Source organism: Dendrobates tinctorius, unplaced genomic scaffold (assembly GCF_039654945.1).
Source record: "Dendrobates tinctorius isolate UK_male_01 unplaced genomic scaffold, ASM3965494v1 ptg000270l, whole genome shotgun sequence".
NCBI lineage: Eukaryota > Metazoa > Chordata > Amphibia > Anura > Dendrobatidae > Dendrobates > Dendrobates tinctorius.
In genome coordinates, this window is record NW_027361937.1 from 1,299,592 (window position 1) to 1,317,181 (window position 17,590).

The window sequence follows — 17,590 nt, forward strand, 5'->3', positions numbered from 1 at the left end:
TCTCTTTAAAGTTCACAAGATGAGTTTTAGATGCTGCATATTTTCATAGGGCCAAACATGCAGCTTCTTACAGTTCCAGCAAAATGGAGGGAGATTTATAGACATCTCATGCACACTGTGCTTTATTTTCACTCAGCATAAACTAATCTGTGAGGTGTTTCTTAAATCCGCAACATGTCAATTTCTCTGGTGGGTTCGCTGAGTTTTATATGCAGATTTTCTCCTTGGGTCAGGGTCACACTTGCGAGTGTGATGCGTGAGTCTCTCGCATCAATACCAGTCACTGCCATCGACACTCGGGACCGGAGTGTGCGGCTGAATGTATTTCTATGCAGCTGAACGCTCCGGTCCCAAGTGCCAGTGGCAGTGCCGGGTATTGATGTGCGAGTTTCTCGCATCACACTCGCAAGTGTGACCCTGGCCTTAGACTTGCATTAGATGTGGAAAATTCGCAGTTAAAAAATGCACATTTATTTTTAGTGCATTACCGCTGGTAATCCAAAAAAGACTATCAATAAAGTTTTATCAAAGCCAAATACCAGGAAGAATTTTAGGCAGCTTTATTTAAAACATGGCAAACCAAAAAGAGACAAACATTTTAAAAACACGTTAAGAAAAACATAGTAAAAAATGCAATGAAAAAAAATGGAACCTAATTTAAAGAAGTACTCCGCCAAAGTTTTTATCCCCTTAATATACTGCAATCTTCATATTATATAGCGTTGTGTACTGACAATTGATCACTTTGCTTTTCTAACTTTGCTTTTCTACCCAGTAAATTCTTCTTTTCTCTGCTCTATGTAGAAACAGGAAGTCTCTTTACCATGCATTTATCATTCCCCTCTTCAATTCCTGACCCAGCTGCTCCCTCCTCCTCCTGCCATAGACTTTTGCAGTGACTCATACAGGGAAAATTGACCTCCTGTTTCTACATAGAACTTAGAAGGATTCAGCTAGTCAGTTTATAATCACGTGATGTCATAGACCTAAGGGAAAAGAAAATGTTTAGCTGTATAGAAAAGTAAAATGAGCAACTGTAAGTGGACAGTGCTATATATTAAGAGGATAAAAATTTTGATGGGAGAGCTTGTTTAAGGCCACATGCACACACTGAGGATTTGATGAGGTTTTTTTTTCTCAGTATTTGTAAGCCAAAACCAGGAGAGGAGCACTCAATGCACCACATTTATCAACCAGGTTCATGCTGGATTAAGCTTTAGATCGTCTACATTTACACCACCTACTAATTTACTTACTCTGCGCCAGAAATTTGCACCAAAACTTTGGCACATTGTTTGGTTAACAAGAATAATAAATATGGTGCAAGTAATACAAAACCATTTTTGGCGCAAATTGAGCCAGAATTCTGAAACATTTAGCCTAGTAAATTTCCCCAAGTATTCTTAATAAGTATCCCTAAATGTTAATGTAGCATTTCACAATTCAATATTGACTGTCAGCTACCATTTGGCTGCCACATGTTTTGCCACAAAGCAGAAAGGCAAAAATCACCTGGGGAAAAATGATGTTATTTTTCCCCAAAAATTCGCTTCACCGACAATCACAATCAGTTTTTGTTTATTGTTCTTACTAAACAAATGCAAAAACCTATCTAATTGTCTCCAATAAAAATCTACCGTTTTGTGTCTAGAGCAGACCTATGACGACAATAGCTCATTTAGACGTCCATGACAATCAATCAGAGCACGAACCGTTAATCCCCGCATCATGTTCCCACATGCTTTATGCCTCCATTAGCCCTCTGTGTCTGTACTGTTACACACTTAACATTATGACTGGTCCATACAATCAGGGTAACTGTTACCACCCACCTTTCGTGTCTCCCTCTTTCCTCATAGACTGTAAGCTTGCGAGCAGGGCCCTCTTTCCTCTTGGTATTTGTTATAATCTACTGTATGTGATTATTGTTATGCTGTAATGTCTATTGTCTGTACAAATCCCCTCTGAAATGTAAAGTGCTGCGGAATATGTCGGCGCTATAAAAATAAAATTTATTATTATTATTATTATTATTATTATTATTAATGCACGGACTGGGCATGGCACTCCCAACCCGAGTGTGAGAGTTTTATGTATTTCTATGAGGCTGCCAAGCCCCTACCTGTTATGTTTTTATTGGCATGGTGGCTTTTTTTAACAAGTATCAATGCCTAGTACTCCAGACCAGTACTACTGATGAATAGAAGTAATCTGTCTTAACTGGTAGAAAGGCTAGTCCCTGGATAACAAGCCCACCCAAGGAGGTAAAAATATTTTTAAAAATGATATTCCCAAAATGTTGTAGGCGCTGCTCCTCTGTACTCAGAGGAACTGCATTGGCCACTGATGTCACTAGTCAAGGATCAATATTTGCCAGGGAAATCATATGAGTGCTGCAGCCAATCAGTGTCTACTGATTACAAGCCACATTTCATATTTTGGCACAGTGGAAGATGGTGATCCCAGTAGACCAGTGGGGAACACCGTGTAAAATAGAGAGGAACGGCACTGGTCCTGCAGGTGAGTATCCTTTTTTCTTTTCACCTTCCTGGTCCCATTAATAAGAGATCATTTATTAATGGACAACCCATTTTAGCTAATGAGGGAGACGTTGTGCTAGTTGGAGTGCCGAAATGATTTTATTATGATGATCACCAATAATGACATATTTTGTAAAATACATTTAATACCACAGAGGAGAATTTGATAGATATGAAGAGATACAGTCATGGCTGAAAGTGTTGGCAACCTTGAAATTTGTCCAGAAAATGAAGTATTTCTCAAATAAAATTATTGCAATTACACTTGTTTACTTTGTGTTCATTGGAACACAAGACAATAGAGGGGAAAAAAAAGGAAAATTGGACATAATTTCACAGAAAACACCAAAAATTGGCCCCCAAACTTGTTGGCATCTTTCTAAAATTGTGGGTAAACAACTTTGTTTCAAGCGTGTTCAAACTCACCTGTGGCAAGTAACAGGTGTGGGCAATATGAAAATCACACTTGAAACCAGATAAAAAGGGGAGAAGTTGATTGTGTGTCTGTGTGTGCCACACTAAGCATGGAGAAGAAACTGTCTGATGACTTGAGGACCAACATTTTTGAACAGTAGTAACAATCTCAAGGTTGCAAGTCCATCTCCAGAGATATTATGCAGCATAATCCCCATGATCTGTTCGCTAATCTCCCTAGACGTGGACAGCAGAGAAAAATTAATGAAAGGTTCCAACGCAGGATGGTCCAGATGGTGAATAGGCAGCCCCAATCAAGTTCCAAAGAAATTCATTGTCCTGCAGGCTCAGGGTGCATCAGTGTCAGCGTGCACTATCCGTCGACATTTGCATGCAATGAAATGCTATAGCAGGAGACCCAGGAGGATCCCACTGCTCACATAGATCTCATTGAACAACTGTGGAGAGATTTTATATTGCTTTTGGGAGAAAGCACCCTTCAAGTATGAGTGACCTGGAGCAATTGCAAAAGCAGAGGGGTCAAAAATTCCAGTTGAGAAGTGTAAGAAGTTTTTTGATAGTTATAGTAAGCGACTGATTCCAGTTATTTATTCCAAAGGGAGTGCAACCAAATATTGAGTTGAGGTTGCCCAAAATTTCGTCTGACCCATTTTTGGGGTTTTATGTGAAATTATGCCCAATTTGCCTTCTTTCTCTGTTGTTTTTTTGTGTTCCAATACACACAAAATGAAATAACGTGTGTATAACAAAACATGTGTCATTGCAATAATTTTCTGTGAGAAAGACTTCATTTTCTGGAACAATTTCAAGGGTGCCAACACTTTCAGCCTTGACTGTATATATGCCCAGTGAAATTAACCTTAAAGAGAGACAAAGCTGACATCCATTACTCTGTAGGTGACTCATATAATGTCAGTTGGTGTCCCGATATATCTCCCTATCATATGACACTTAAACTTTTAATGATTTGGCAGTTCTCTTCAATTCGCAATATATAACGACTCTCAATGACTAGATCCATTTTCTGGTACTAACATCTTCTGCTCAGTTACAGTACTGCCAATTTATTACATAACTGAGGCTGGGATTTCACCCTTGGAATTTCATTCCTAAAAGACGACCAGATTTACAGAATTAGAAAACTATTTATTATAAGACATATAGAATTTAGGAAACCACTGCTTCTATGCTATTTAGAGTGCTGGTAATATACTCCCCTTGTAAATCTATAGGTTAATAATAAAAGGGACTTAAGAAGATCCCAAGTCTTACTGCCAAATATAAATAGGAGAAGAAGCAGACACCTGTCCCCCTCAGCCTTGTGTAAAAAGCAGCTGTCCTTCACTAGGAATAGAAGTGACACACACAAGATGCATGCCCCCCAGCACCCCCAAAGCCCTGCTCCTCTCCCACTCTGCACAACATCAAAGCACAAAGCAGATGGCACTATCTCATGGTGGGGCTATCAAGTTGCTGTCAGAATGTGCATGAATCAGATTAAGTGGTGCAAAAGCCATCAATGTGATGGAATACTCCATGTGTCCTCATTGTAAGTTCTTCAGCAACTACTAAGCCTTTCTTGATTGCTTAACTGTAAGTTAAACAGGTATTCTCATCTCCAAGATCCTATACCAATATGTAGTAGGTGTAATATTAATAACATATACCTGCAATTAGAAATTTTGTATAGTTCTTCAGATTCACTATGTCACTTACCTCATGTAGGGTATTGCAGTAGCTTAGGTATCCATGGCTATGGCTATGACCAATCATATAGTAACAGGTAAACAGCTCTTAGTGGTCATAACCATGGATACGTAAGCTACTGTAAAGCCATGAGGTAAGCGACATAGCGAATCTGAAGAACTATACTAAATTTCAAATTGGAGGTATTTGTTAATATGATTACACCTACTATATATAGGTATAGGATCTTGGAGATGGGTATACCCATTTTAACGAGACTAAAAACAAATTTCGATAATTAAAGGGGTTTTATGTATTTTCCTTATGGTTGCTTTTATGTGGTCCATACCACTCACTGCTCCAGTAATTGTGTGGTCTCTCTACGTGTGGTTCTATTTCTATGTGCCTGTAAATATAGAGATGCACTGTTCTCATTTGTCAAGGATCAGTTTGTGTAATATAAAAATCTCTATTTCTGTCCTTGTCCTACAGATGATTACGTCCATAGAACAGTTTGTTCTGACCACAAATGAAGAATTATAGCCAGTAGTGTGTAACTGGTGATCAGATAACCCCATTATGATTGACGGGTTTTATGCTGTTACAGTGGGAACAATATGTCCTGTTCCTATCCTAGTAAAATACTGCTGTGTTCCAGTGGCCAAGAGCTTGATATTGCATTACTTAGTAGGACGTCATTTTGTTTGTGGCATAAATCTATATGTATAGACCCAGCCTTAGGCATGGCACAATTTATTGACGACTCTACTGAGCAGCAATTATTTCCTTCCTATGTTGATATAGAAAAAGCAAAAATATAATGTAGGTAGGTGCCTATCTGTTCTGTGATAAGGGGGAAAGTCTTTTATAATTCTAAATAAGTAATCAGAAAAGGGCCACATTCAAATTTCCGTTTTTTGCCGATCATCTCATGTCGATGTTTTAAATCGGACCAAGTGTCTGCCCTTCACCCCTCTCCAAAAAAAAAATGGAGGCATATCCATTTTTGAAAAAAAAAAAATAGGATAGCATACAGATATCATCCGTGTGATATCTGAGTGCTGTCTTGTTTTTACTGTTTACTGGGTGTTAGAAGTTTGAGAATATATATGTTTTGCATACAAAAAATGAATACCACAGATATGGTAAAAATGGACCAGCACCAAAAATTGATAAAAATTGGATCCATTGCACTGATGAAAAACAGTTCATATTTTCTCGAATGCAAAAAAAGAGGACATCTGATCCATGTCAGGCAAAATAAGACTAGTGTCACGGACGCAAATCTATTTTAAACTGAGTGATTTGCTACCCTTTGTAGTCCAAGGTAACATAGTCTTCATGCATGTAGCCTACATCCTAGCCTTTATGAGTTGGGTTGTAAAACCTCTAATACAGAGCGGTAATAAGGCATAGACTACTATGGGTTCTTACTGTGTCTTTGTATGCCTGTGATTACAAAACCCAATAATTGTGGTATGTGCTATCAAACGAATTATCACAAAACTACTCTCCCCTAGAAACATTGTTATAGGAAAGTTCACCTCTATATTATGACAATAGACAGACATGGATTGGCTACAGCTCGGCAGTAAAAAGCCATAGGGACTGCTCTACAAGGTCTTATAATTATTATATCTGTGTGGTAGTGAAATTAGATTGAGCAGGTAAAGACTCATGTGGATGACTATAATTCTATATGCAAATTGTCTCTTCAGAGAGAAAGAGGACTTGAACTCTATAGCGCCACCTGTGGGAAGTAGCGATCCTACAAGTCACAATGAACCCTTTAACGAATCTTGCAATATGACTTACGATAAGTCATATCACAATCTAAATTTGCAGACAGTGTTTTGGGCTATTGGCCCTCGTCAGTGAAAAGCATGAGAACTGATTTGGCTAGGTGAGAGGCTCTGGAATGGGGTCTAAGGGGTAAGGTTTCACCTTGTGGAGAGTGACATACCAACTCTGGCATGTCAAGGTAAGAAGGCTTATTCATCATCCAATGCATTGCACGGCAAATAAGCCTCCTTACCTTGACATGCCAGAGCTGGTATGTCCCTTTCCACAAGGAAAAACCTTATAATTCTATATTCATTTTACTTACCTATAAAAGGGCAAAAATTAAACAAAAGAAAAAACCTTTGCCTATTTTTTCTTACCAATGTTAATTGGATATTTAGCTATGGTGAATGTAGATCTCATTGAAATGAACATGCATTCGTGGAAGTAATGTGTCACTGTGGTGGATGAGGTCCAGAAGAGGATGGGGAGGCTAGGAGGGGCTGAAATATGCAGCTGTGCTACTTGGAAAGACTGAACATTTCTGTGTGGCAAATGATACCTCATAGAACCTTCACACGGAACCATCAGCTTCACACAACACATTCGGCCAGGGTCAGACTTGCGAGAATCTCGCACGTGAATACCCGACACTGCCGCCGGCACTCAGATCGGAGCAATCAGTTGCATGTATTTCTATGCAGCTGAACGCACCGATCCGAGTGCCGGCAGCAGTGCCGGGTATTGACGTGCGGGACTCGTTCGAATTTCTCGCAAGTCTGACCCCGGCCTTCACATGTATCTCTCACCATCTGATTGAACCTTCAACCAGGTACCCATCAACCATTCATCTCACCTGTGAATAATGATAACCCTATCACCAGAGACCTGTCAATTACTGCATGACTTCAGTCACTCTTCGGCCTAATTCAGCAATGTGTGTGGGTCACATTTTTTTTCTATAAGGAAAGCGTTTTCGGTTCCCTAAAATGAGAGAAGGATCACCCCTCCCTCCCCTAAAAGATAACTTTGTCCATCTTCCTCTCTGGGATCCATTACTGCCCCTCCTAAAGAAAACAAGCTATCTACTAGACCTGGCTTTAAAAGACATGATGTCTGTGCAGTATACGGCATATTTTAGCCATATTTTGTATACCCATACAACACATTTGTGAATATATACTTATATTATTGCTGGCATGGTATATTTATAGTATAGAGCTATATTTTAGAATCACGTTACAGCTTTATATTTTTTGACAGTGGCTCATTGCCAATGACTTCTTACAGACCAAGTGATTCACGCAAAATGACAGAGACAGGTCTGATAGTGATCCAAGTGATCAAAAATCGGCAATGCAAGTCTATAGGTCCATGAAAAAAATCAGCAGCACTCGGATGCTATATGTATGCTATCCAGCTTTCACAGACTTCTAGATAGGAAAAGGTAGAGAAACTTATTTTGTGTTTCTCATCCAAGAAAACTCATAAAACTCACCAAACTCCGAATTTTAAAGCTATCACTGACCAAACTCTGGAAAAAAAAGCACTGATGAAGCTCGGATCAATTTTTTCGTATGAGAAAATCACTGATGTTTGAATGAGCTCTTTCCCAAGTGGAATTAAGCCGGGTCCACATGGCAATTTTGGCCACGATACAGGTTTGTGTGTGGGGGAAAAAAAAAAAAAAAAAAAAAAATCATCACTATGCTGCTGCTTCATCGCATCATAATGCAGGTGAATTGGTTTGCACTGCAAACCTTAAGGTATCACGACACACAATTTGCAAAAATTATTTCCGGTTCTAAGATTTAGAAACTTACTTGTCATGGTTGTTGTTCCCTAGGAGTTGCAATACGGCCCAATACCCTTGCAATACCCTTTAATATAGCAGTGGCATAGGGCGACTTCTGGTTGTGTAAAAATTGCTGTGTATCCCACTGAATGCTTGGATTATGCCGGTAAGGCCATGTGCACACGTTCAGTATTTGGTCAGTATTTCACATCAGTCTTTATAAGCCAAAACCAGGAGTGGGTGATAAAACCGAAGTGGTGGTGATGTGTTTCTATTATACTTTTCCTCTGATTGTTCCACTCCTGGTTTTAGCTTACAAATACTGACGTAAGAAACTCACCAAATACTCAGTGACCTAAATATAATTCCACAAATTTTAAATCTTTTTTTTTTTTTTTTACATAAATCACTTTATTTTAATTTGTCTTTTAATTTTTTTTCCAAACTTTTGTAAAAAAAAAAAAAAAGCCCTATAAATCCACGCACACTGCCAGCCATGTAAATGGAGCCCTGTGCCAGAGTATGATGCGTAATATGTCACCATCCTATAAGATATATTTTCCTAACAACAATGCTTACAGAGAATAAATATGATGCCGCGTGCAGGATTCCACAAGTTTGTTTATGCCTTTGCAATGATATCACTGGAATATAGTGATATAGTTTAAGCCCTATAAAATTATATGGGTGCCATATTTCTCCTCTGTATTAGACTACATTTACACATCTGGAATTTTTATCGAACAGCACACAGACTCATTGAGTAGGTCATATTTGTAACCTCAAAATAGAACTTGTTCTCAATCTCACAGTCAGATCTGTGATTTCATAGATATGTGAATAGATCCATGAAACTCTATGGGTCCTTGTGCCGACCAATTAAAAAAAAAAATTGGAATGTAGGCTATTTCTGAAGTCATACAAAAGCCATCACATGTCCATGTGCATGAGCTCTTACTAACAAGAACAGGATGTGTGTTTGTCTGAAAAGTATTCCTTGCATCCTCTGTACCCGAGTTCTGTATTGCTCTTTAAAAAAAAAAGCAGCTATTAATTATACCATTTACATCTCAGCAATACATATTTATATCTAATCTATTAAGCCCAATGATAATCACACTGCAGGGAAGCAGCCACATCAATCCTACCCATGTGTTAGAAGCCAATTGCTTCTGACACATACTTCTCACATAGTACGGCAGTGACAGTTTTGGCACCTGGTATCCTCATATCATACAACCTTTCATTCCCAAGCCTTGACCCCTGCTCATTAGCACTGCTTTCTATTCACTAGAATCAACAGCTTCTAGCTACATGTATGGCTGTATTTCTGGCTGCTGTCGTCCTGCCAAGTGGAACCCCAATATGACAGTACCCACCAATATTGCCAATGAATTGGTTACAATGTAGCATTATAATTGCAGTTCTATGTCCATTATGCAGATCCCATTGTCACACTTATCTCCTCTATAAACACCATATAATGCAGTCTGGGCACCACACCTTCTCCAAAGCGTCCTAACTCACCCCTATAAAGACGCTAACCTTAACCACACCTCATCTATTACTCATCTCCACATATAAATGTGGAGTAGACAGACTTCACCATCAATAAGCCCATTGTCTAATGTTAATTTCAGCTCTACAGATACCGCAGAGGTAAATTTATATGTAGCAGAACTAAGTTTGCCAACTCATACCAATCTTTGTAATATCTACCATTCTCCATAGGACTCCACTAATCAAAGGATACAGTGCTAAACAGCTCAGCGGCATATTCAGCTCTGCTACATCTGCGCCAATTTCTATTGTCATTGATAAGCAGAACTGACTGAATTCAGATTGTACTGTCCAATGAAGAACAGCCACCCAAACTATGCCCGGACTATCAGAACGAAGGTGTTGAAAGACACCCTGACACTAGATAAATCAGATCTTTCCTAGATCAATAACCTTGCTCTCTACAACACTTGGAGCTCAAGTCACGGACGGTTACATTAGTCAGAAAATAATTTCCATCTTAGACACAGTTGCTCATCTTTAAAGGTCAGCCATATGTAACATCACCAGTGACTACATTTCCCTCCAGGAATATCGGCACAGGGAAAAACGTTCTAGCATATTCAGTATATATAAAGAATTACAGTACTCTATACAGTGATCAGAGAGAGCCCATGTAATAGGTGACATTGATTTCCATCCTTCACTCTCAGGACAGCAAGACCCTTCTTGATGACGAGAGTTATTTCAGAAATGACTAATGACTGAGCCCATGTGGACTATTCATTACATGGCATGTTACTGTGGACACCACTGCCATTTTTGTAAACAGTGAAAGTCACCCGGCAACGCTCCAGCATTAACTTTCGCATAGGAATAATCCAAAGGTCTCTGCTCACTTACCATCTTGGTGGGTCACCCTAATGCCTACGGAGAGAATGGAGATGCAGGCAGTGTCTGCTAGCTCCTCAATACAGACACCCAAAGCTTTCTCCTAAACAGTTGGCTCTAATTTGTACTGTTTCCATTCACACACCTGCTCCCACTTCTGCCCTGATTGGATGCCACTAACAACTACACCCCCCCACTTCCAATCCTATGCCAGCTAGCCCCTGATTGGAGGGACAGGCATTTCACCAAATTTAGCCTGTGTCATAGGAAGGGGGGCCTACATAAAAATAAAAGGCCAGGTAAAGAGGGAGGGGTCAGTGACAAGTGTGAACACATGGTACTCTTCTCACTGTAAATAGTTAAAGGGAATTTCCAGTACTTGCCAGCCCCCTCTCTACAAGAAAGATTCCCCCCCCCCCCATGACAGAGCTGGAGCCCCCGGATTTATGACAAGGGCTGAGAAGAATAAGCATCAGATGACACCCAGCCCATTCCACCAGGCAATGGATTAGAAATAGAAGCAGCTGCGAACGTGACTAGTAATGGTACAATCTATGTCAAGAGAGATGTAGGCAAACAGACTGTCATCTCACATCAGGTCAATGACAGAAGGAGAAGAACCGACGGGATAATTCATGCAAAAAATTGCCAAATACTCAATGCCACCATAATTGTGGCATCAGGTAGACTCGGCATCCTAGAAAAGCATAATCTGTCCTTTATACGTTCAATGCAGGCTCATACAATTCACAAAACAGTACAATAAGCAATGCAAAAAGCAAGACGTTCATTTTATTGTAAATGCCATAGTCGGACACCACAAATTCTACATAATTTCTAAAGTTTCCTAAATTGTCATTGAAACATTCAACCTAATGGGTAAAAAGAAGGCGCACGATACTTTTCTGGAAGGGTGTCCTGATGGAAAATGGTGCAAAGTAAGAGTTGTCCGTTCAGAAGGCTGCAAAAAACGCTTCAGGGGAAAACTCTCAAAAACACATGAAAAATTCTTCAAAGCCGCTTCAGGAAATGACTCCCCCCCCCCCCCCCCCAAAGAAAAAGCATTTATTGAAATGGTTTCCACTACAACACCCTTTATGCCTGATTCGTCAAAGCTTTTACACCAGTATTTTGGAGTAAAAAGCCTTGAAAAGTGGCAAAATTTTAGTGCAACTCGTGGCTGCGCTATCAGTTTGCAATGTGTGTGGTTCTCACGCCATTTTAAGCCCAAATCCAACAAAGTTGGAGGCACTGGGGCAAGATGGGGGCGATGGGACCGCCGCTCTTCAAATTCATGATGAGTGCTGATATTTGCTATAACACAAATTTTACTCCAGCAGGGACTGGAAAGGATTTGTTGTGAGGTGCACACCACTCATCCGATGTTGCTGATTCATGATGAGGCCTCTTCATAAATCAGGAGCACCTGACTCCAGCACATCTCCTTATCAAGACCAGTGTTAACAACGCTGGTCATGATGAATCAGGGCCTATGTTTTCAACCACTTTGAAAAAACTCCATGGCACATAGCCTTACATTCTCTGTATGCCTGGAATTAACTACGTTTGCTGGATTCTTGGTTGTAATGTTAATGTTCTATAAATGATAACTGATGGATACCTTTTACTATCTAGTGAAATATTTTTGCATCTAAGGCAATAAAACCTGTGCCCGTCTTGCTAGGATTGAGAACGACAGGTGGCTGTGTAAATCTCATGGTTTGTCAATGAAAACATTACGCTCACAGTGCAAGCAATGGGGATGTAAAATTAAAGGTGATTTGTTACTAAAGTCAGGTTGCCATCATGATTTGATAACATACTTGTGGCTCTGTTGGAATTACTAGCTGAACCTTAGAAAGGTGACATTTGGATGCCCCCAATGGAGTCATAGAATTGCATTATCAAACGGAGTCTAAAACATTCAACTTTGGACTCTGGTCTCTCTTTTTTTCTAAAGTTTGAAACAACAGTGGAGTCCAACACTCTTTCGTTTCTGATATCAAATACAATTAAAAAAGCTCAAAAGTTGCATGCCCTCTTTTTGAGACTCCTTTTGTTAGCTGAGATCTATGGCACTGTTGGGGGAACATGTGACATTCATTTTTTGTGGGATCAGACAGAACTCTCGACAGAGTGGCCAATTGTGTGAGCAAGATGTGATGCTAACAATCTCTAAGGCCTCACTCACACTGACGTATAACACGGTCAAACACTATCTGATGTTTTATCGGATAGCTCTTGGCCCAATGTTATACAATGGGGCCGGGCAGATCTGCAATTTGTTTCTCATGGCAATTCGGCATGAGAACGCAATCACGACATGTGGGGGGGCTTCCAATAATCGGACCATGGGCACCCATTCAAGTCTGTGGGTGTGAGTGAAACATCAGAATGACATCTTAGGCCTCTTTCACACATCAGGTTTTCGCCGTCAGGCGCGATCCGGCGCTTTTGACAGAAACCGGATCCGGCGAAATGCAATGCCGGATCCGGTTTCCCCCCCATTGACTTGCATTTGCGCCGGATCATGCCGTATGGCCATGCGTTTCATCCGGTTTTCGCCGGATCCGGCAATGTGTCGCGATCCGGCGTCTGGAAAAAACGTCTACTGTAACGTGTTTTTTGTCTCCGGCGAAAAAGCCGGACACGCCGGATCCGGCGCGTCCGGCTTTTTCACACAATGAAAGCCTATGAGCGCCGCAATGCGCCGGATCCGGCGGCCGGATCCGGTTTTTTTTTGTCTGAGCATGCTCAGTAGCTCTGCCCACAAGACATATATAAAAGCAAGACAGTGGGACCCACAGCCACACCCAACATGCCACCCAAGAAAGCAACCAAGAGAAGCAGGAGAAGGCAGGAGACCACTGCAGCACCATCCGCACCACCACCACCCCAAATGGAGCAGCAAATAGAACATGCTGAGGAGGGGAGGCCAGCAGCAGATGAGAGACGGTAATTATCAAATAACCCATTCCTCCAAACTAGGGCTATTGAATATCAAGATATTCATTGGCCCTTTGTTTCTCTTTATTCAACAGCCGCCCAATAGATGCAGCAGCAGCAGCAGCAGCAATGGCAGCAGCTGGAACACCACCCACAGGCATGGAGTGTGGCCACCAGGAAGACAGCACATCATCTTCTGGGAGCCCTCCCTCGCATCGTCAGCGTTTGACGGTAAGTTTTTATTTCCAAAATCCATCTTCTCTGTAATATATGTCTATTCATTGCCTTTTATTTCAAAACAGGAATCACAAGATGAAGAGGAGCTCCCAGAAGAAGAAGGAAGGGGTGGACAGACACCTGGAGTGGGCTCACAATTGGTAAGTTTTTTGCATCAAACGCAGAAACACAACATCACACTACACACAACACATAGAAAACAATGTTCTGCAGACCACACACAGCAAACAAATGCCTACATCCAAAGACATAACATTTTTTGTTTTCTTCTCTAGTCTTCCCAATCTGGTGCTTGGCCAAGAGCTCCTTGCAGTGCCTCCCAGGGTCGTCGGCGACAGCAACGCGGCGGTCACCAGCGTGTAAGTATAAATATTTTTGCTTTGTTTTTTTGCACTTTTTATTTCATTTCTTTTGTGGAGGCTAATCATGTTATTTTTGTCTTTTTCTTTAACAGCCTTCACAGCGTGCTCCCGACTCTGACGGTGAGGATGGAGGGATTGATGTGGACCGCCTCATCGATCTCGTCAGAGAAAGGGAGCCGCTCTGGAATATGGCTGACCGCCGCCACGCTGACCTGATCGTTACCCGACGACTCTGGGAGGAAATCTGTTCGCTCCTTGTGGGCCGCTGGGAGGACCTCGAAGCTCGGGCCCAGCTTAAAGAGCGTAAGTATATACAGTACCGGTTGCTTGATGTAAACCAGTGTTTCCCGAACTCCAGTCCTCGTGGTCCCCACGGATCATGTGTTCAGGATTTCTATTTACTATGGAAATCCTGAAAACATGACCCCTGGGGACCATGAGGACTGGAGTTTGGGAAACACTGATGTTGTATACTAACCACTCCTTTCTCGTTTCAGGGAACAGAATTGTGAATCGGTGGCGGTCTGTGAGAGATCGTTTCAAGAAGGAGTTCAATAAAGAGATGCGGGCCCCGAGTGGATCTGGAGGACGCAGGAGCAAGTACAAGTACGCAGAAGCCCTGTCGTTCCTCCGGGAAACAATGGTCACCAGAAGGTAAATATTACACACCACATGTGAAAAAAAATGTTAGATGTAAAATTTTTTTTCAGCCAGGGCCATACCATGTCAGTATTTTAATGGTTTTTTTTTCTCTTTATTCCACAGCACGGTGAGCAGCACTCGGGAGCCTGCACGATTGGACCCTTCTGAGGCGATCCCTGAGGAGACCGGCACCGAGGGACACTTCGACCGCCCCGGTACATCTGCACCTTCCCAGCCTTCCCACACATTCGACCCATCTGTCCCATCCACCAGCACAGGAGCATCGTGGCCGCCTACATTACATGAAGCTGCTGGTGAGGAGATCGCTTTCCCTTTACCCCACCCTTCTGCCCCTGCCACCTCTAGTACACCTGCGGGTACTGGGCGGCAGCGGCAGAGGGGTCAGGAAAAGACTTATGCGCCAGAGTTCTTGCATCTGAATGCATCTTTCTAGAACTGTCTAAAAGTCTTGTCAGAGCAAATCTCCGCAGGCTATCAGCAGATCAACTCCAGCATTCTGGAGGTGAAGACACTTCTGCAAACCATGCATTCAGAAGCAAGATCTTCGCCAAACCACACCTTTTTCAGGTCTGTTGTGGAGCGCATGGAAACGCTCTCTCCTGCCCAGCAGATGCATGTAATGCATTCATGCCACACTGCTCTCCAGCAAGTTACCTCCCAACCTCCTCCTCCTCCCACCACCACAGTAGTTCCTCCACCTGCACCCCCTCCAGCCACTTTCCATCCTCCCCCTCCTATTACATCTACACCCCCTCCAGCCACTTTCCATCCTCCCCCTCCTATTACATACCATCCACCTCCAGCCACTTTCCATCCTCCCCCTCCTATTACATACCATCCACCTCCCCAGCACCATCCACCTCCCCAGCACCATCCACCTCCCCAGCACCATCCACCTCCCCAGCACCAGCAACCTCCCCAGCACCAGCAACCTCCCCAGTACCAGCAACCTCCCCAGTACCAGCAACCTCCCCAGTACCTGCAAACTCCCCAGTACCAGCAACCTCCCCAGTACCAGACATCTCCCCACTTCCAGCAACCTGCCCCGTACCAGACATCTCCCCACTTCCAGCAACCTGCCCCGTACCAGACATCTCCCCACTTCCAGCAACCTGCCCCGTACCAAACTCCTTCCCCATACAACTTGCCATCAACATCATCTGCTCCTACAGTCCCTGCCCAACCCTCCACTCCACCACCCACCACCTCTTCTGCTTCCCACATGTCCACCCATTCTGTAGTTTTTTCCACACCTTCACCTCTAACTGTTCCTTCCCCACCACGATCCCAGTCCTCTCTCCACACTCCCAGTGTCGAAGTGTCCCGCAGCCCCTACAGCAGTATTTCCACCACACACTACACAGATTTATGATGTGTGTATTTAAATAAAAATGACCAGTTTTATGGTTTCAGTTTTATAGTTTCAAAGTTTTATTAAACAAGTTTATTAAAATTTTAAAAAAGTTTACTAAAAAAAACATTTTTCAATAAAAGTTAAATTATTTTACACTGGTTGTCTGTCATTTCTTTCTGCGGCGAAAAAGGTTAAATACAGGGTATTTAAAAGGTGAAATGGTATTCAAAACTAGGTATATAACTGTGGGTAAATTTTAGCTTTTTGCCACAGTTGTGTTCCTGGTTGTGTTTGAAGCAAAGTATTTCACCTAAAAAGTTGTGTTTATTGTTGGTGATTTCCTAACAATGTACACAACTTTTGTTAAAAGGTGAAATACTTTGCATAAAACACAACCAGGTACACACCTGTGGCCTAAAGCTAAAAATAGAGACCATGACAAGATAGCCAACTTTGGTTGGCAAAGTTATATACTGTTGGTACAGAAGGTACACAAGTTTGGTTGGGCACAAATCTTTCACACTCTGTCATCCTGCCAGTGTACTCTGCCTTGAGGTGACATAAAGTATAGTGCAAAATTGTCCCTCATTACTGAAACCGTCACAGAACTTCTAGTGGTAATGTCATGGTAATCTTGCAAGGTGGTTTCTTCAGAGGTGTCCTCAATGGAAATGGGTTCCTTGCAGATAACAAAATTGTGGAGTACCACGCACGCTTTGATCACCTCGTCCACAGTTTCTGTCTTGAGGTTGATCGCAGTCAATAGGACCTGCCATTTGGCTGTCAGAATACCAAAGGTACATTCAACCATTCTTCTTGCTCTTGTGAGGCGGTAATTAAAAATGCATTTTGGTCTTGTCAATCCTCTGCTAGAGTACGGTTTCAAAAGGTGTTCTGACAGCTGGAAGGCTTCATCCCCTACACAGACAAATGGCATAGGTGGACCAGATGTTTGCGGCAGCGGTCTAGGTGGTGGGAACTGGAAGGTGTTTCCATACAGTTTACGCCCCTTGGCAGACAGTTTGAAAACTTGAGAGTCATTGGAGCGGCCATAGGCCCCAATATCAACCGCAATAAATTTGTAATCCGCGTCAGCGATGGCCATGAGGACAATTGAAAAATATTTCTTGTAATTGAAATATTCCGATCCCGATCCAGCTGGCTTTACAATGCGGATATGTTTCCCGTCCACAGCACCCAAGCAGTTTGGAAACTGACATATCTGTTGAAACTTGTCAGCAATTTCAATCCACCTCTCTGTTGTGGGCTCTGGTAAAAACTCTTCAGCTAAGGAGTCCCACAGTGCACGGCATGTGTACTTCACAATTCCAGATATGGTGGAAATCCCGAGTCTGTACTGGAAATGCAGTGACGAAAGGGATTCTCCAGTTGCAAGAAA

General features: G+C 42.1%; 2 protein-coding genes across 2 annotated transcripts in view; one reads left to right on the forward strand and one right to left on the reverse strand.

Moving 5' to 3' along the window:
• TNNC2 (troponin C2, fast skeletal type) overlaps positions 1–10,725 on the reverse strand; it is a 48,262-nt gene extending 37,537 nt beyond the window's left edge. Inside the window, exon 1 of the mRNA XM_073559335.1 lies at positions 10,642–10,725. Within this exon, the coding sequence (XP_073415436.1) occupies positions 10,642–10,644 (3 nt within the window). The 5' untranslated portion in view covers positions 10,645–10,725. The remainder of the gene's footprint in view (positions 1–10,641) is intronic.
• SNX21 (sorting nexin family member 21) overlaps positions 1–17,590 on the forward strand; it is a 151,381-nt gene that overhangs the window by 5,394 nt on the left and 128,397 nt on the right. The window lies entirely within an intron of this gene.